This window comes from Malus sylvestris, chromosome 15, assembly GCF_916048215.2.
Source record: "Malus sylvestris chromosome 15, drMalSylv7.2, whole genome shotgun sequence".
Classification (NCBI taxonomy): domain Eukaryota; kingdom Viridiplantae; phylum Streptophyta; class Magnoliopsida; order Rosales; family Rosaceae; genus Malus; species Malus sylvestris.
Genome location: NC_062274.1, coordinates 54,712,336 through 54,732,945, shown reverse-complemented (window position 1 = coordinate 54,732,945; position 20,610 = coordinate 54,712,336). Strand labels below are relative to the sequence as shown.

The 20,610-nt window shown below is 43.4% G+C and overlaps 1 protein-coding gene and 1 long non-coding RNA gene across 2 annotated transcripts; both read left to right on the top strand.

Moving 5' to 3' along the window:
- Window positions 1–8,393: 8,393 nt before the first annotated feature.
- Window positions 8,394–9,708, top strand: LOC126605286 (uncharacterized). The gene is made up of 4 exons (XR_007616904.1): window positions 8,394–8,607; window positions 8,692–8,789; window positions 9,054–9,151; window positions 9,327–9,708. It is a non-coding gene; the product is annotated as an uncharacterized LOC126605286 (long non-coding RNA).
- Window positions 9,709–11,341: 1,633 nt separating this feature from the next.
- LOC126605276 (uncharacterized) lies at window positions 11,342–13,196 on the top strand. The gene is made up of 3 exons (XM_050272652.1): window positions 11,342–11,545; window positions 11,632–12,107; window positions 12,188–13,196. Coding segments are annotated over exons 1-3 (1,131 nt in total). The 5' UTR covers window positions 11,342–11,544; the 3' UTR covers window positions 12,842–13,196.
- Window positions 13,197–20,610: the final 7,414 nt, after the last annotated feature.

Below are 20,610 nucleotides of genomic sequence, written 5' to 3'. Positions count from 1 at the left end.
TTCAAAAATCCGAACATACATCTCATAGGTCTTCCTTAAAGATCATGCCTACCAAAAATTAAAAGAACACAAAACCTTAGGCCTTTGAATTGAAAGAAAAGAACCCGAAATACAGATTTTTTAATTAATACCGGTAATGAGAACATCATCTATATGGGTCTACGAGTTATATATCTAAAATCCGACTATACATCTCATAGGTTATCCCTCAAAGATCATCTCTGCCAAAAATAAAAAGAATAGGGTTAATCTCAGTTTACTACCCTGAAGTTTCATGGTTTTCAACATTTGGTACATGAAGTTTTTTTCATCCCAGAGTCATACATGAAGTCTTAATTTTGGGATTGTTTCAGACATTCGCTAAGTTTTTCGTTAGAACTTTTGTTAACTGATGACATGGCTCCCACGTGGACAATAATTGTGTGCCACGTGTCCATATGGGCCCAGTTCAATATTGAAAATATTTTAAAATATATAAAAACACAAAAGAAAAACCCACCCGTCTTCTACCTCCCTAATCCCCTCTCTTCCTTCTTCCCTCTGCAACCCGTACCCTCTCTTCTCTCCTCTGCCACTCCCACCCTCTTCACCTTCCCTCCCTTCTCCCTCCTCCATCCTTTTCACCTCCACCCATTGCAAAAATCCTAATCCCCAAAAGCATCTAGGGGCGAAAGTCAGACAACCCTACCCCACTCAAATCCCAACACCTCTTGATTTTATATCAATTTGACCCATTTGGTTGATCAACAGACTGGCTTGTGACATTGAAAGTACAATTACTACTACTTGTTGGTGATGTTATTGTAGTATGGTCTTTGAGTCTTTTTTTCAAGTGGGTGTGCTATACATTTTGTATTTCATTATCGTTGCGTCCTGGTAATCTTGCTGCAATTGGTGACCACCTAAAAACAAAAGAAATGAGTTAAATTAAACATTTGAATGGGAGCCAAATTGGACTAGAAGTTGGGATTAGAGGTTTCAGGGGAAATGGAGAAGACCCAGATGACGATATGTTCACAATCAAGCTATTATAGAAGAAGGCTTGAGGTTTGGGCTTGCAGGCGACATCGTTGGCCAACATCCACACATTTTGGTAGAGACTGGTTACCACGGCGACGATCAGGAAGGAGAGAATGGTGGCTGAAGGAATTATTTTGTGAAAACATGTTCATTTGAGCAACATCATATAGCATGCAATTAACAATTAAAGGCGGAATCATGCTTGTATGCACTCAAAAACAAAACATTACCATGAAATTCAAAGCCTAGTAGATTGGTGAACCAATTAATCATCTCAAAACAAAGTGAGTTGGAATTAATACCTTTGTAGATTCCTCTTTGCATAAGCAAAGGCTAATCACCCAAAGAGATAGGGCCTTCATTCCTTGCTTCTTAGATCCATGGATTTGGATGGAAGAATAGGTTCTCCAAGTTCCCAAAATTGAGAACCTCTAAGTCTCTTCACCAAGGTTAGATTGTAGAAGAAATGAGTGACCTTGGAGTAGTAGGATTGCTAGATGTACCCTCCAAGGTGTTGGCCTCTTTAGAGAGAAAATGGAGAGACAATTCTCACCAATTTTCCCCAAAAATAAACCCTTAATGAATTTTAGCTATAAAGTCATTTATATAGTCACTTCTTTAAGTGACCTAAATAACCAATACCCTAATTCATACCATATGGCCGGCCATCTGAAGGGATTTGGGCTTTTGGGCTTTAATGAATCTTTATTCATTAAATTGTCATACAACTTAAGTTAATGGGCTTGACGTTCAAAGCCCATCGGGCCTTAAGGTCCAAAACTATCCCGAAGTCATGTAACGAACTTATTCGTTTGATTAATTAACATATTAATTAATCCTTGCCATAAATAAATGATTAAACCATTTAATCATTCTTACTCATTTCCGTTTAATCTCCAATCTCTACCTTTTATGGTGTGCGATCCATTAGGTTCCTTTTAGCGAGGTAGTGGGCGATTAAAACCATTTTACATCGATTGTGAATTGAAACTATTTTCAATTCTCCCTTTAGTGATTACACACGTTTAGGGCTTCCACAAACCATGAGTGACACCTAGCAGCATATCATGGTTACCCAAGCTAATCAGAAGAGGTTAGAGAACCTATTCAGTTCGGGATTACAAATGCAATACGGTCTTTCTCTAATCTAATACTCTTGACCACATTGTTTGGTTTGATAGTTCATTTGCTCATGTCTACTATCCAATGTGTGTCTTGTGCTTATATGATTACCTTGAATGTGATTCGGAACGCATTCCCTAATCTCATTCATACTCTGGCCAGAGATTTAAATCATATCAGAGAGTATTCTCCCTCAAACGGTTTGAAGGTTAGAGATCCCTTGTTGCGCATTCACTTGTCTCCATAGCTAAGTCACTTGACCCCAACGATGCCGTGGACACCCTCCTGATGGAGTGACTTTGACATAATCAAAGATCAAGGTCTTAACCACAAGACAACTATGATGCCTCAGGTCAAAGGACTAATTTGCATTATCCCAACTATGAGTTCTCACGTGACATGGAATATGAGAACTCTTCGTTGATCGCGTTCAGTGAACTCATTCTCTATTGAGCACCTACTGTACTTGTCTTGATGTCACACACACCAATGAGTCGAGACTAATCACTCTCCCTGAGAGAAGACATAGTACGTACTGATCTTAATGGACTGTCAACGCCCAATTGGCAATCCTATGATCTGGAACGTTTAGGATGTGTCTACGAAAGAATGGTCTCATGAATCTAACTTCATTAGATTACATTCTCCCAATCACATATTCCTTGGACTTTATCGTTTAAGCATATAACATTTATATGAGACGGCTCAAACAATAATCTTTGCCCTTTATATGTAAAACTAGATTAGTTTAACATGTGAAATGTCCGTAAAGTATCATCACATGATTGGCTTTAGGGCACATTTCCAACAGTGGCTGCACTGTGTTGCAGAAGGAGAACCTAGTGTTGGGGTCAGAGAGAATGGTGTAAGGGGAGAGGGCGACGGCGGGGGTGTTGTGGGCGAGGAGAACTGGGGCTTGTAATTGGGGAAGAGAGAATGGAGAAGGGAGGGAGAGGGTGTGGGGGGGGTGAGGCGACAATCAGTTTTTTTATTTTTATTTTTTGTGTTTTTGTATTTTTCTAATTTTTTAGGGTAAAAGACTGTTTACTACCCTCATGTTTCGTAGTTTTCAACATTTAGTACATCAATTTTTTTTCGTCCCAAAGTCATACCTAAAGTGTAAATTTTGGGACAGTCTCATACATTCGTGAGTCAAACTGTTAAGTGTTCCGTTAACTGTGACGTGGTGCCCATGTGGACAACGACTGGACGCCACGTGGATTTTTTTTTTTTGTTTTTGAAAGAAGGGGTTTTCACTTTTTTTAGGGGTTCAAACAAATTTTCCCGCCAAAAATTTTGAATTTTGAATTTTTTTTTTCTTTTTTTTTCTTCTTCTTCCTCCCTCTTTCTTCTTCTTCTTATGGGCAAATTCTTTTTTTTTTTTTTTCTTCCTCCTCCTCCTCCTCCTCCCTCCTTCTCTTCCTTCTTCTTCTTCCTCCTCCTGGGCAAATTCGTGTTTTTTTTTTCTTCTTCTTCCTTCTTCTTCTTCTTCTGGGCAGATTCGTGTTTTTTTTTTTATTTTGCTTCTTCTTCCTTCTTCCTCCTTTGGGCAAATTCGTTTTTATTTTCTTCTTCCTCTTCCTCCTCATTCTTCTTCTTCCTCCTCCATCTTCTTTTTCTGGGCAGATTCTTTTTTTTTTCCTTCTTCTTCTTCTTCCTCCTCCTCCTCCTCCTCCTCCTTCTTCCTTCTTCTGGGCAGATTCGGTTTTTTTTTCTTCTTCTTCTTCTTCCTCCTCCTCCTCCTCTTCCTTCTTCTTCCTTCTTCTTCTTCTTCTTCCTTCTTCTTCTTCTTCTTCTTCTTCTTCTTCTTCTTCTTCTTCTTCTTCTTCTTCTTCTTCTGGGCAGATTCGTTTTTTTTTTCTTCTTCTTCTTCTGGTATTTTTTTAATTTTCACATGGATGACACGTGGCGCCCAGTCATTGTCCACATGAGCGCCACGTCACAGTTAACAGGAGACTTAGGGCTGGTTTGGTATTGCTGTGCTTTTTAAAAAAGCTGATGTGAGAATAAGCGGCTGTGAAATAAATCAGCAGAGTGTTTGGTAAACTTTTTTGTAAAAGTACTTTTGGAAAAAAAAAGCAATCTCATAGTGGGTCTTTTCATTAAAGGAGCACTATAGCTCCGTGTGCTTTGAAAAAAAGCCAGTTTTCCAAAGCTACAAATAGCAGCTTCAGCTTTTTCCTTTGATTTCAGCTTATTCTCACAGTAGCTTCCAAAATAAGCCTTTTTTTCATGGGTGCTTTTTTTTTAAGCACCTCACTTCCAAACCACCCCTTAACAGTTTGACTAACGGATGTGTTGATGCACAAAATCAGCGAAGACTTTGGTACAACAGAAAGTGTCAGGTTTTGTGACCTTCGCTTGGTTGCTTCGGTCACTAGTGAGGATAAGTACGTAAATGAATAGAGACAGAGAAGCAAACACAGGATGTACGTGGTTCACCCAGATTGGCTACGTCCACGGAGTAGAGGAGTTCTTATTAGTAGTGAAGGGCTTACACAAGTACAAAGGATCAAGCTCTCAATTTAGTGAGTTCTTGTGAATGATTTAACACAAAATGGCATTAGGCAATATTGTGGGGGAATGACCCCTATTTATAGAAAAACTTGTAGCTTTGTCACATTGACATGTGTCATGTTGTGATTGGTTCTTGATGTCGACACGTGCTGCGCTCTGATTGGCTTCTAATCTTGACACGTGTCGAGTAGTGATTGGCCTCCTGGTCGGAGGGGAACTCTTCCTTGACAGTATAGCGTTGGCCGGTGCTCGGTAGTTTCGGGATTGGTCAAGTATGGTACAAACAGTGCTCCCCTAAGTTCCCGAGTGAGGGAAACTCCTCGGTTGGGGACTTGCAAGATCCGATCCCTTGAGTAATCACGAAACTTCTAAGTACCGAAGTGTGGTCTGATCTTCATCTGCCCTTCTCTGGAAGTACCTTTCCTCCATCCGGGAATGGTGTATTTAGCTGATGTTGACGCACAAGGTAATGTATCAATTTCACTTGAAGCTTAGTTGTAGTTTCGGGCTTAGTCAAGTGTGATACAAACCCTATAGTAGGAGTCCCCCAAGTCGCCGAGCTAGGAGATCTGCCGAAAGAGGTGACAGACAAGGTAAGCAGTCAAACTTCCAAGTAAGCAACCCAGGATCAGAGATTTGACTTCGGCTTCCGGTTGATTGTTCTTCTTCTCCTTGTCTCTCATTCAACTGTCAGGATAAGGAGAAGCAAATGGATAAGAGATGATATGAGATACTTTTGCTTTGGAAGAAGTAACTTTCCACAGGCTTATTCTTGAACTGTGCTGGAGGGTTTTCTGGTGCCCTTCAGAGTATAAGGCCGACTCAAAAATTTGAGGGTCAAAACAAGTCCATCAAATCTAGAGTACGTTCGACCTTGATGATATGGGATACTTTTGCTGTTGACGGAATAATGAATGTGATCTGGAAAGGTGTCGTGCTGTAGTGATCTGTTTCAGCCCACCGTTGAACCTTCTGCTTCAATCTTTTGCATGGCAGAAGTGGTGTGCAACCTTTGCATTTAAATGGTCCTTCAGAACATTCCTTCATAGTGACTCATCCCCGTTTGGCAGCTTCAGTGTAAAGAGCCAATATCTGATCAACTGTCATGAGGTATTTGCCGGTGGAATTCGTGACCTTGACAGCAGTTGAGGATGAGTACTCGAGAGCAATGCTAAGTAAGCAACCAGGCAAAGGCTCCAGGCAGTCAGTTCCAAATTGGAGGTTTGATTTCAGGTTCCGACTGACTGCTCTCTTTCTCCTTGTCCTGCAGGTGTGGACAAGGACAAAGACAAAGACAGGGAGAAAGCATGATATGGGATACTCTTGCTTTCGACCCTGATGATATGAGATACTCTTGTTCTTGGTGTGGCTTATTTGCTGAGGTATTATCGGGGGGAAATAAAGCTGAGTATTTCGAGAGGTTATGTTGAGGGTGCCTTTTCGAATGCGAGAAAGGGTTGAGCATTTTTGCAGGTTTGCCTGTCCGTTGAGGAGGGAGGTCAATGTATATAGGGATTTCCCAATAACAAGTAGTAATGCTATTCCTTTACCCTTCTTGGTCACAGCAATGTAGTGGGAGCTGCCAGCTTCACGTGTTTTAATTTTGTCAGAGCACTTTGAAAAAGTGGTATGTGGTATCTGGAAAGCTGATATTACGTGTGAAGATTACAGACAAGCTTTATCTAAGGAAATCTGGCTCTCGAAGTTCTGAGAGTTGTGCCTCTTCGGCTTTCGAAGAAGCAATCCCGTCGAGGATCTGACTCTCGAGATTCGGAAAGCGGTGCTACTCCGGTTTTTGAGAAAGTAATTATGTTGGGAGTCTTTTCTCGAATGTGAGTAAAGGTTGGACGTTCTTGCCAACCTGTCTTGCCGCAAAACACGGAGGTCGACACACATAGGGACTTTCCAGTTGTCAAGCAGTGGTGCTGTTCCTTTACCCTTATGGGTAATAGTAGGGTAGCTGGAACTTCGAAATTCTCGTGCCTAAACTTTGTCAGAGATCTTTGACTAAGTTATATGTGGTACCCGAGGAGTTGATGGTGCATATGGAGAGCGGTGATTGAACAGTAAGATTCACGTGCTTTCTACTTCACCAGAAATCTTCGACAGATTGCCCGTAATTTCCGCAAAGCTGATTGTGCATGTGACAGGTGCTGACGAGGCTGAAAAAGCAGGTGCTTCTTCGATTTCTGAGATCGGCCCTCGTGGTCTCTGAGCAGCCCAGCTTTTGAGAAAGCAAACGCCTCTTCGATTTCTGAGATCGGCCCTCGTGGTCTCTAAGCAGCCCAGCTTTTGAGAAAGCAAACGCCTCTTCGATTTCTGAAGCTCCGTCGAGTGCAGATTTTTATAGAGGCTGGCATTAAGTTCCACAGCACACTTGAATCTCTACCAGTAGAAGCTCATTTCTTGCACTTCTAAGATCTTGATTTGTCTGACCTCTTCCTTCTTCAACACATTTGAAAATGTCTGGACCCTCCGACCGTCGTTTTGACTTGAACCTTGGAGAAGAGACAGCCACGCCTTCTCCAGACAACATATGGCGCCCATCCTTCATATCCCCTACTGGTCCTCTTACCGTTGGGGATTCTGTGATGAAGAATGATATGACCGCTGCAGTGGTGGCCAGGAACCTTCTCACTCCCAAAGATAACAGACTACTTTCCAAACGGTCTGATGAGTTGGCTGTTAAGGACTCTCTGGCTCTTAGTGTTCAGTGTGCAGGTTCTGTGTCTAATATGGCCCAACGCCTATTTGCTAGAACCCGCCAAGTTGAATCATTGGCTGCTGAAGTGATGAGTCTCAAACAGGAGATTAGAGGGCTCAAGCATGAGAATAAGCAGTTGCACCGGCTCGCCCATGACTATGCTACAAACATGAAGAGGAAGCTTGACCAGATGAAGGAATCTGATGGTAAGGTTTTACTTGATCATCAGCGGTTTGTGGGTTTGTTCCAAAGGCATTTATTGCCTTCGTCCTCTGGGGCTGTACCTGGTAATGAAGCTTCAAATGATGAACCTCCAATGCCTCCTCCTTCTGGGGTTTTGTCAAGTACTGAGGCTCCGGATAACCACCCTCCGGTGCTTTCTCTTTCTGGGGCTCTACCGACTGCTGAGACTTCCCCTAAGCAACCTTTGTGAAGGCTCCCTTTTGTTTGTTTATTTTGACTCATGTATATGTACATATTTGTGGCTTATCGAAAATATTAATAAATAAGCTTTGCTTCATTTCAACATATTGTGTTAAATACACCAAAGCCTTCTTCATAAAGTTCTTTGAATTTTTTGCTTTTGTTGAAACCTGTATTGTTGAAGCTTTGTGAGTGGAGCATGTAGTTTGAGGTAGTGTTCCCTTAATTTCCCGAGTGAGGAAAACTTCTCGGTTGGAGACTTGAAAAATCCAAGTCACTGAGTGGTTGTGAGACTGCCGAGTATCAAGGTGCAGTAGCATATGGTGGGAGTCCCCCAAGTCTTCAGGCGAAGAGAGTTGCCGAATGAGGTGTCTAGCTAGTAGTCAATGTCATGAGTAGGAAAACTTCACTTGTTTCTTTTCGAAGTGGTAACCCAGGGCTCTTTCTTCATATATTGTTTTTTGTTATGAAGATGTGTTAGGCCCAAAGAAGTGGAGGCTAGGAACTTTTTTTTTTTTTTTTTTTTTTTTTTTTTTTTTTTTTTTTTACTCCCTCCCTTTTTCTTGTGTCATTTACATGGGTGTATTCGAATGGAGCTGAATGAGGGGTAGGGTATGACTCATTATCATGTGCCATGATTTTGTCTTCCTTTAGCTTCTCTTTTGCTTTGCTTTAGTCTTCCTTTAGCTTTTCTTCAATATAACACCATTTTCTGTGGCTCAGATCGCAAAACCATCTTCATGAAAGTTGTTCCTTAGCTCGTGAACTACAACATATCCGAATTGGAGATCCATCGGAGCAGTACAACTCCAGAAATTCAGGTATGATGAGTGATTGTTCGTCATTTGTATATCAACGCGTCAGACTTGTTGTGAGCTTCAAAAACTCCATTTTCTCTTGCTCAGATCAACATACTTTCTTCATCGAAGTTGTTCCTTAACTTGTGAACTACAACATATCCAAATTTGAGGTCCCTCGGAGCAGTATAACTCCAGAAATCCAGGTATGATGAGTGACTGTTTATCATTTGTCTGTCAACCCGTCAGATTTGTTGTGAGCTTTGAAACTCTATTTTATCTTGCTCAAATAAGCATGCTTTCTTCATTGAAGTTGTTCCTCAGCTTGTGAACTACAACATATCCAAATTTGAGATCCCTCGGAGCTGTATAACTCAAGAAATTCAGGTATGATGAATGACTGGTTATTATTTTTCTGTCAACCCGTCAGATTTGTTGTGAGCTTTGAAACTCTATTTTCTCTTGCTCAGATCAGCATGCTTTCTTCATTGAAGTTGTTCCTCAGCTTGTGAACTTCAACATATCCAAATTTGAGATCCCTCGGAGAAGTATAACTCCAGAAATCCAGGTATGATGAATGACTGGTTATTATTTTTCTGTCAACCCGTCAGATTTGTTGTGAGCTTTGAAACTCTATTTTCTATTGTTCAGATCAGCATGCTTTCTTCATTGAAGTTGTTCCTCATCGTCTCTTTCATAACATATCAAAAATTCAGAATGAACTAATGGTTAAATATTTCCAGATCTTCGAAACATCACAGCAGCTTCGAAATCTGCAAGAATCCGACTGTCATGCTTGGAGCTTCAACACTTTAATTTCCGTGGCTCAAACAGAAATGGTTCCTTCTTGAAAGTTGTTCATCTGCTCAAGAACTAGAGGGTGTCCAAAATTCAGCTCCATTGGAGAGAAGCAGCAGCTGCAAAAATTTGATAGAGAAAAGGAGGCGAAGCTTTGTTGGATTTCTAGGCTGGGGAAGATTCCAGTTTTTGTAGCAACTTCAGTACTGGTGAATTGCTTGTATTTTTGTCCATAACTAAATTTTGGACTTTGAATTATTATTTGATCTATCATAATATGTTTGGGAACATATATAAGTGAATAAATAAGAAGGAAGATTTTGGGCCCTTGTGGGTGTAAAACAAAAAATGTTTAGGTTGTGTGAACAAAATTTGTTTATTTGGAGCAAGGTTTTGTGTTGAAGCTTTGTAGGTGAAGCTTTTTAGGTGAAGCTTTGATGGTGAAGCTTTGTAGATGAAGCTTTGTAGATGAAGCTTTCTAGGTGAAGCTTTGATGGTGAAGCTTTGATGGTGAAAGTATGTAGATGAAGCTTTCTAGGTGAAGCTTTTTTAGGTGAAGCTTTGTAGGTGAAGCTTTTTTAAGTGAAGCTTTGGGCCCTTGTGAAGCTTTGGAGGTGAAGCTTTTCGGGTGAAGCTTTTTTGGGTGAAGCTTTGTGGGTGAAGCTTTTGCGGTGAAGCTTTGTGGGTGAAGCTTTGGAGGTGAAGCTTTTCGGGTGAAGCTTTTTTGGGTGAAGCTTTGTGGGTGAAGCTTTTTAGGTGAAGCTTTGTGGGTGAAGCTTTGGAGGTGAAGCTTTTTTAAGTGAAGCTTTGGGGGTGAAGCTTTTCGGGTGAAGCTTTTTTTGGGTGAAGCTTTGTGGGTGAAGCTTTTTTGGGTGAAGCTTTGTGGGTGAAGCTTTTGAGGTGAAGCTTTGTGGGTGAAGCTTTGGAGGTGAAGCTTTTCGGGTGAAGCTTTTTTGGATGACGCTGTTTTTTTTTTTTTTTTTTTTTTTTTTTTTTTTTGGCGCTTGACACGGTCTTCATTTGCTTGTTTTGTAGTGACTGTGGAAGACGGATTGCTTTCTGATTGAGAAGGGTTCCGGCATCGCTTTGCACCATCTTCATGTGGGTAATATAGGAACTTCCTTATGTTTTGATCATGCATGTAGTGATAGAATTTGTTTCTTCTTATTGTAGATGTCAGAGCCTGGAAGTTCTAGTGATGAGGGCTCTTCTAGCTTTAGCTCTAAGTCTGAGTCTGCAATGTCGGAGTCTTCAGGGTCTTTGTTAGAGTCCGGTACTAGAGAAACATTGGATGATCTTCCCAACCGTCAAACTTTAGCTATTGCTAGTTCTTCCTCCATGGCGTTGGGTGAGGGGGTTGTTTTTGATGCCATACCCATAGTTCGCTCTGAGTTCACAGCAGACCATCTAAAGAATAACTTGTTAGATAATGAGAAGCAGGTTGAGGCGCTAAGGCAGTCATGTAATATCCCTCGTAGTGTAGGGATACGTTTGGTACATGATGAAGAATGGCCTTCTGAGCCTCCCCAGGGTCATGTTATGTTCTACACCCAGATATTACTGACTTTAGGGGTGAGACTACCTTTACATCCGTGGTTGCAAAAGATGTTATCTTTGATCGGATATGCACCTGGGCAACTCAATCCTGGTTTCTGGGATACTTTGATTGGATTTTATATCATTTGGATGGAGTGTGGGTTGTGTGAGCCTTCCTTCCATCAGTGGCGTTACTGTTACAAGATGCGCCCAGCAAAATCATGCACTGGTTATGCCGAGTGTGCATGTCGGAGTGAGAGAGAGCGTATTGTGTATGGTAAGAAAAAGGCATACTACACATGGAAAAACCGTTGGTGCTTTCTGTATAATGATTGGGAGTATGATAAGGGTGTCACGCCTGAGCGACGTGTGCTTACTCACTTCCAGACTGTAGGTTGTAACGTATCAACTGTTCGTACTATTTGCTATTTGTTGTGGTCTTTTCTTGCTTCTAACACTTTGCTTCATGTAGTGACGCGGGGCACCATCCAACTGTTTGGGCAGGAGCTATCTGACATAGAGAAGGTGTTGAGGGTGCCCAAAGAGGATAGACACTTAAGCAAGCTACGACCCTTATTTCGTTGGTACGGTTTCCAACCCTTAGTTTCCGAGAGCCAGGGACGATCGAGTAAGTTGTATCCTTCATGTAAACTTAGCTCAATTCCTTACTTTATTTGGAAAGTTGTATTTCTTATTTTGATTTTCCTTATGCAGTGGAGAAGGTAAGCAAGAAAACAGGGACTAGCACCCATAAAAGGAAAGCACCAGTGTTAGTTCCTTCGGAAGACATCCTACCGCATAAGAAAATTCATAAGTTCCGAGGGGAACCATCCGTTAGACCTAAGTCCCAAGATGGGGTCCTTAAGGGGCCTGCCTTTAGGAAGACTGGAGTCGAGACCGTTGATAATGCTACTGCCGTAGTTGCAGGAGAAGGGAGCCGACTGTTGCCTCATCCTCTTACTATGGAGCACACTGTCCAGGAAAGTGATCCTGGTTCCCGCCATGAGGGGAAAGGCAAGGAAAGAGCTGGCAGTGTCCCGTGGAAGGACTTGAGGGTTGCCACGCGGCCAAAGGATTTTGGGGATATCAACAATTGCTTGGCAGGGCGTCGATTCGCCTTCGATGAGCTCGGAGAGCCCTTAGCTAAGGATGAATCGGATTGCGACCGGATGTTGAAGCTGTCTTCATATGTGAGTGTTACTTTGTCATTTCCTTACTTTTTCCTCTTTATTATCATTATTTAGGTAGTGATGATCGTCTTGCCATGCAGGTCATGGCCGAGTATCACGACAGACTGCAAGAGGTTGAGCGGTACAAGGCAAAACTGAAGGAGAATAAGCAGCTTGTGGACGAGGCCCGAAGGAATAAGGGACTTTTGACTCAGGCTCTCCAACTGAAGGATGAAACCATGGAGAGCTTGAAAAGGCGAAATGGTGAGAACCTAAGGCTTAAGAAATTGTTTGAGGCAACTAAAAAACAGTTGGAGGTGGCTACCTTGGAAGTATCCAAGGTTAGGGGAGAATTGGATGGTGCCTTAGTTGAGATTTCTGAACTGGAGAAGAGCATTCCAACTGAAAGGGAGGCTGCTGTGCAAGAATACTTAAGTTCTTCGACCTTTCATCTTGCTATTAAACCCTACTGTGCTCAAGAAGCTCGCTTTGAAAAAAGGAAATGGATGGCCGTCCTTGATCGTTATGATGATGGGAGCATTCTTCGAAAATACCACGAAGATATAGATGAGCATCATCGAAAGGGCGAGACATTTGTCCTTGCTGTTGATCCTAGCAGCGAAGATGAGTCTGATAATGAAGGTAGTGCTGATGCACAGACTCAGCATGGTGAAGAGGATCTTGGGGATGCAGAGGATGATGGTAGGACGCGGAATGATACTGCCAGGGGTTCGGCTTCAGATGAGAATGAATAGCAGTGTCTTTACTATCTGCATGTATTCTGGATGTAGTAGTCTGATGTGTGTATAACATGTGCCCATGTTATAAGCTTGAGAGTTTTGGATTTTAGGTGTTTATGAGTGTTTGCACTATTATTAATGCATGTTTGGCTATGTATGAATAGATCTATTGTTTGGATATAAGCCATTGTTTGGTTGTTCCTTTCTTTGTATAGTCTTGTCGACACATACTTAGATTTTGTTTCGTGTTGGATATATCTGCTTTGAGGTTTCAACACTTGAGTGTTCCCTTGCTAGGAATGTAAAAGAGTGAGGGCTGAGTTGGCTAAATTACCTCTTTATTGAATTCATTGCCAAATGGCCTTCATTACATAGGATGCCGAACGGCTATAGCTCAACACTTGTACATCGTGAGTCTATTTGTAGTAGTACTTCAAGTGATCAGCGTTCCATGGATGGCCAAGGGTCTTGCCATCGGAGCTTCTAAGTGTGTAAGAGCCAGGGCGACTGATGCCAATGACTTCATACGGTCCATCCCAGTTTGGACTAAGTGTGCCTTCACTCGGGACTCTGTCGCAGAGTAATCTTTTCTTTAAGACCCAGTCTCCTATTTTGAAAGAACGAAGCTTGACCCTAGAGTCATAATAGTTGGAGATGCGCTGCTTGTAGGCGACATTCCTCAAGTGAGCTTGGTTTCTGTGTTCCTCGACTAAATCCAAGTTGAGGGTGAGTTGTTTGTCATTTTCACTTTGAATGTAGTTCTGGACTCGGAATGTTGCTTGCTCGAGCTCAACAGGGACAACCGCCTCTGTGCCAAAGGCAAGTGAGAATGGAGTTTCTCCTGTTGAAGTCCGATATGAAGTGCGATATGACCAAAGAACTTGGGGTACAAATTCTGGCCAACAGCCTTTAGCTTTGTCCAAGCTGGTTTTCAAAGTGCGCTTGATTATTTTGTTGATGGCTTCAACTTGTCCATTAGACTGGGGATGAGCTGGAGAGGCAAAGCATAAGTTGATGTTGAACTTAGAGCAGAGCAACCTGAACTTCTTGTTGTCAAACTGTCGCCCATTGTCAGTGACTATCGCATTGGGAATGCCGAATCTACAAAGGATGTTCTTCCACACAAAGTCTTCTATCTTTGCCTCAGTAATGGTTGCCAAGGGTTCTACTTCGGCCCACTTTGTGAAGTAGTCCACTGCAACGACTGCGTAACAGACTTTGCCCTTCCCTGCCGGCATTGGGCCGATCAAATCAAGTCCCCACTGGGCGAAGGGCCAAGGGCTGATCATAGGAGTAAGAGGCTCTGGAGGGGAATGAGGAATAGTTGCATATCGTTGACATTTGTCACATGAGCGGGATACTTTGATGGCATCCTGGTGGAGTGTTGGCCAGTAATATCCTTGGCGAAAAGTCTTGTGTGCTAGGGACCGAGATCCAGCATGATCTCCACAGACTCCCTCATGTATTTCCCGAAGGACGATTTCCGCCTCGGCAGGCGTAAGACACCTTAAGTATGGCAGGCTAAAACCTCGCTTATAGAGTTGATCATTGATGATCAGGTAGCGGGTAGACTTGTATCGAATTTGCTTAGCCTGGACTTTATCATTTGGGAGGGTGCCATGAGCAAGGAAATTATAGATCGGGGTGATCCAACTATCCCCCTGTTGTAAGTTGCATACTTCTGCGGCCATGGTGCTTGGTGTTGCCAACAGTTCGACATGAATTTTTCTTCCAATCTTGTCTTCCACAGCTGAGGCGAGGCGAGCCAGGGCGTCTGCATGACTGTTTGCCGCTCGAGGAACTTGGGTGATCTGGTAGTGGAAGTGTTTGAGCAAAAGTTGTGTTTGCGCAAGATATGCTGCCATGGAGCTGTCCTTAGCATCAAAGTTGTTGGTAACCTGGTTGACCACTAATTGGGAGTCACTGAAAATATCAATTTGTTTAACCCCGAGGTGTTTGGCCAAACGTAATCCTGCCAGAAGGGCTTCATACTCGGCCTCATTGTTTGATGCCTTGAATTTGAAACGAAGAGCATACTCCATTGCTACTTTGTCGGGCGTAGTCAAGACTAGTCCCGCTCCACAGCCCTGTTGGTTGGATGAGCCATCAACATACAGACTCCAAGCTGAGGTCGTTGATTCTACCTTCTGAGCTTCCGGGGGTAATGAAGCCACTGCTTCAGGTGTAGAAGCAATGTTAACCGGATATGTGAAGTCGGCAATGAAATCTGCTACTGCTTGACCTTTTTCGGCTGGTTTTGGTTGGTAGGAGATGTCAAACTCACCCAATGCTATCGCCCATTTGATCATTCGCCCAGACGTGTCAGGACTCTGGAGTATCTGTCGAAGAGGGTGATTGGTAAGCACGATGATGGCGTGTGCTTGGAAATAAGGGCGAAGTTTCCGAGCAGACATGACCAATGCTAGAGCTAATTTCTCAATGTTGGAGTATCGTGTCTCCGCATCTTGTAGGGCTTTGCTAGCGTAGTAGACAGGTCGCTCAATATTCCCATCCTTTCGAATGAGAACGGAACTTACGGCTGAAGCTGATACCGATAGGTAGATAATGAGAATGTCTCCTACCTCGGGCTTGGAGAGTAGAGGGGCTTTACTCATGTACTCCTTGAGGTTTTTGAATGCCTCGGCACATTCATCAGTCCATGTAATGTACTTCCTACTTCCCTTAAGTGCTTTAAAAAAGGGAGCACATTTGTCTGTGGCCTTAGAAATGAACCTGGTTAAGGCTGCCACCTTGCCAGTAAGGCTCTGGATGTCCTTTGAAGTTACCGGTTCCTTCATGTCGAGGATTGCTTTGATCTTCTCGGGATTAGCTTCAATGCCTCGTTGGCTAATCATGAAACCTAAGAATTTGCCAGAGCCTACGCCGAAGGCACATTTGTTGGGGTTTAACCTCATTCGATACCTCTTCAAAATAGTGAAAGTTTCAGATAGGTTGGTGATGTGTTGGTCAGCATGTTTGCTCTTGACTAACATATCATCAACGTAAACTTCCATGCTCTTCCCAATCTGCTCGGCGAACATTGAGTTGACTAGTCTCTGATAAGTCGCTCCTGCATTCTTTAGGCCGAAAGGCATGACTTTATAGCAGTATAGTCCTCTGTCGGTAGTGAAGGCTGTGTGTTCTTGATCCGAAGGGTTCATGAGGATTTGGTTGTATCCTGAGTAAGCATCCATGAAGCTCAGGAGTTCACACCCGGCCGTAGAGTCTATAAGTCTGTCAATAAGAGGAAGAGGGAAGCTATCTTTCGGACACCCTTTGTTTAGGTCGGTGTAGTCAACACACATTCTCCACAAGACCTTTTGAAGCAAAAGACTTTCTTTGGTCGGATTTTTCTTAACAAGGACCACATTTGCTACCCATGTCGGGTAATTGACTTCGCGGACAAAGCCTATGCCTTTGAGTTTTTCAACTTCTGCTTTCATTGCCTCGTATCGTTCAGCGTCATAAGATCTTCGCTTCTGTCTCACCGGCTTGATCTTGGGGTCAATACTCAAACGATGACAGATGACATCGGGAGAGATGCCTGGCATGTCCTCGTATGACCAGGCGAAGACTTCAGTGTTCTCTTTCAAAAAAGATTTCAATGCTAACCGAAGGGGTGGTGACAATGTGGTGCCAATCTTCACCATGCGATCTGGATAATCTCTTGAGATAGGTACCTTCTCCAACTCTTCAGCAGGTTGGGCTTGCTGGGTGAAAGAGTCATCTCGAGGATCATCGGGTTGATTGTTGCTATCAGGAAGATCCAAGTTCGCTTCATCTAGGCTGGTCTTTGTGACTTGGTCATGTACAGACAGGGTTTCCTTGGGTCCGGGCAAGTGTTGTTGCTTAACTGAAGTGTTGTAACATGATCGTGCACTAAGCTGATCTCCTCTGATGTAGCCGTTGCCATGGGGGGTTGGAAATTTCATCAACAGCATATGCGTGGATACCATAGCCTTGAGATCATTGATGCCTGTGCGCCCAAAGATGACATTGTATGCCGTTGGGCAGTCAACCACTAGGAAGTTAATGGTAATGGTAGCCGTGTAAGGGCCTGTACCAATAGTAAAGGGTAAATGTATGCTCCCTAAGGGTTGCACGATATCACCGGAGAAGCTTATCAGAGGATAAATCGAGCGATCGAGCAAGTGTTCAGCTACACTGAGCGCCCTGAAAGCTTCGGCAAACATGATATTGACCGAAGCCCCTGTGTCTACGAGGATTCGTCGAACATCAAAGTTGGCTATGTGAGCCTCCACGATCAATGGGTCGTTATGAGGGTAGATGATGCCTCTTTCTTCCTCAGGGTAGAAACATATCGGATCCCAGTTAGGTTTTTGATACTTCCCTCCCCTGATGTCTTCCACGTGAAACACTTGGTGACCAGGCCTCAGACTTCGTTCACTGTTTTTCATGGCCCTATTGGAAGATTCAGATATGGGTGTGCCGCCGCTTATGGAATATATGACATTCACCTGGCGTTGGTTACGGTTATCCCTTTGAGGGTGAAGAAGGAATTGATCAATTTTTCCTTCTCGTGCCAAAGCTTCAATACGATCACGGAGGATGATACATTTCTCGCTATCATGGCCGTTATGCTCATGGTAGCAACAAAACGTGCCCGCGTTATTCGGGGGCGTGTAATCTGGGTGCCTCGGCTTTGGTTTTGGTATCAGGTGAGCTATGTTGGGGTAAATGGCCGCGCATGTGGCATTCAAGGGCGTGTATGTCTCATACCTTGGGGTAGGGGGTATCTTGACGCGGGTTTGACCCACTGCATTGACTGCCTGGGGGCGAGCGTTATTGTGGCGATACCCTTGGTTATCGGGATAGTGTCCCTTACTCTTTTTACTGAAAGGAGAGTGGTGAGGATGGAAATCCTTCCTCTTGCCTTGAAATTGATATGTCTGTTGATTCGGTGAAGCATTATGCAAGGCATGGGGAGGTGCCACTGCTGTTTGGGAAGTCGAGGTCTTCTCATTTAGGTGAGTCTGGCTTCCACCTCCCACTTGTTGATAAAGGATGGTTGTAGGGGGTTTCCCCTGATATGTCTTTGCCTCGGCGGAGGCATGGTTATAAGCCTGCGCCATCACCTCAGAGTAAGTCTTCCAAGTATTGGCATTGATCATGTATTTAAAGAAACAATCACGTAGGCCTGCCGTGAAGGCTTTGAGGGCAGTCTTGTCATCTGCCTCGGCACACCGGGAGTATTCATGGCTGAAGCGGCCAGCATACATACGTAATGACTCGTCTGGCTTCTGGCGGATAGTGTACAAGTCATCTGCAGAGTGCAAGCGATCGGTTTGGAAAATGTGTTGGGAAACAAATAGTTTCCTCAATTCCTCAAATGAGTCTACCGTCTCAGGTGTAAGACGACAATACCAATTTAGAGCTCCACCAGAGAGGGTGGAGGGGAAGAGAAGACATCGCTCTTCGTCGGTGTGCATCCGGTATGCCATGGTGGACTCAAAGAGGTTAAGGTGCTCAATCGGGTCCTCTTTTCCAGTATAAAGTTGCAAGCCAAGCTTTTGCTTTGTCTTTGCTTGAAGGGGGGTGTTGAGGATCCTCCTTGTAAGAGGGCCAGGCCTGGGTTGGTTCCAGTCAGGTATTTCAGCCTGACGTTCAGCCTTCAACTTGTTTACTTCCTCAAGAAGTTGTAGGACAAGGGGGTCCTGAGCGGAGTTATGTGTCACTGGAGCTTTCTTTCGTAAATCTCCATCTCCTCTTGGAATTAGGAAGGTTTGATCAAGGGCATGTGATTTTTCCCTGGACTCGCTGTACTGGCTTCCAGGGTATGTCTGTCGGAACACCTCTGAGTCCCCTGTACCCTCATGTCTCTCTGGGACTTGTTGCCCCTTCCCCAAATTGGTGGCTGGCTTGGGCCGTGGCAGGGGACCGAGTCTCTCAGAAATCCTTGGGTCATTAATCTTTGAGCTTATATGGATGGAATTCTCTCGACGTTGCTTCAGGAAATCCCGACAATCGCGAAAGACGGCTTTCGATCCTTCTGCCCCTTCAGTAAAGAGGTGTCTCCCTCCACTTCTCATGGTTCGGGTCGAAGCAACTGGGTTAAGAGAAGCCTCATGTTGATTATCAAGTCGAGGGGTAATCTGTTCCCTATCAGGGATATCTATGTCGAATGCATGTGACCCTCCATGTTGGAGGGCACCCAGTTGATGGTTGACTTCCACGGGGGCAACAAGCTCGCGTGTCTGAGCTTGCCTAGCTTCGTGGAGTGTCTCGAAGAGCTTCTCATATTGCTCCTGGAGGACCTCATTCCTTATTGCTATCTTGTTGTTCTGAGCTTCCAACTCATCGACTTTAGCTTGAAGAAGAACTCGTTTTCCTTCCTTCTTTCGTTGTTTCGCACTATGTGCAAGGGGGGTGTCATTCTGTGTGCTGTGGCTTCCTTCGCTTCCCATGTTGGAGAGGGATGCCTGGTCAAAAGAAAGTGTACGAATGATAGAAACCAGCTTGACACAGCTGAAGAGAGTAGGAATAAGTGTCGTTTCCCACAGACGGCGCCAAATGTTGATGCACAAAATCAGCGAAGACTTTGGTACAACAGAAAGTGTCAGGTTTTGTGACCTTCGCTTGGTTGCTTCGGTCACTAGTGAGGATAAGTACGTAAATGAATAGAGACAGAGAAGCAAACACAGGATGTACGTGGTTCACCCAGATTGGTTACGTCCACGGAGTAGAGGAGTTCTTATTAGTAGTGAAGGGCTTACACAAGTACAAGGGATCAAGCTCTCAATTTAGTGAGTTCTTGTGAATGATTTAACACAAATGGCATTAGGCAATATTGTGGGGGAATGACCCCTATTTATAGAAAAACTTGTAGCTTTGTCACATTGACATGTGTCATGTTGTGATTGGTTCTTGATGTCGACACGTGCTGCGCTCTGATTGGCTTCTAATCTTGACACGTGTCGAGTAGTGATTGGCCTCCTGGTCGGAGGGGAACTCTTCCTTGACAGTATAGCGTTGGCCGGTGCTCGGTAGTTTCGGGATTGGTCAAGTATGGTACAAACAAAATTAAAAGGTAACATCATCCCACGTTATGGGTCTACTAGTTATGTTTCAAAAATCTGACTGTATATCTCGTAGGTTATCCCTCAAAGGTCATCTCTAACAAAAATAAAAATAATACGAAAGTTGAGCCCAAAATACAGATTTTCGAATTAATACGGGTAATGAGAACATCATCCCACTTTATGGGTCTAAGAGTTATTTTTTCCAAAATCTGAGTGTACATCTCATAGGTCATCCCTCAAAGACCATCAGTGCCATAAATAACAAAACAATATGAAACTTTTAGACCCTTGAATTAAAATAAAAGAGCGCAAAATATAGAGTTTCGAAATAATACGGGTAATGAGAACATCTGTGACAGCCCATCTCGATTGTGTATATTATTTTATCCTTGAGAGCATGGAAATTTCTATTATGCCCTTTAATCGTTAAGTTGTGTGTATGTGTATAGGCTAAGGTTTTGGACCAATTAGTTCTATTCCTAATTAATTGGACCCAATTAGAACTAAAAGACTTAAGGTTTTGTTTGATTGGCTGCAAAATGAACCACACACACACACCCATACCAAACCGTTGACTCTCTCTCTCTCTTCCCTCTCGGATTTCTTCAATTGTCCATACAACTGTATGGAGAACTCTCAAATTTACCTTGATGTGCACGAATCGACGTTGAGAAGGTTGTTCTTGTGTTCTCTGTGAGTCCAGGAGCTCATCCATGCCCTTAGTTCGACATGAGAACTTGTCAA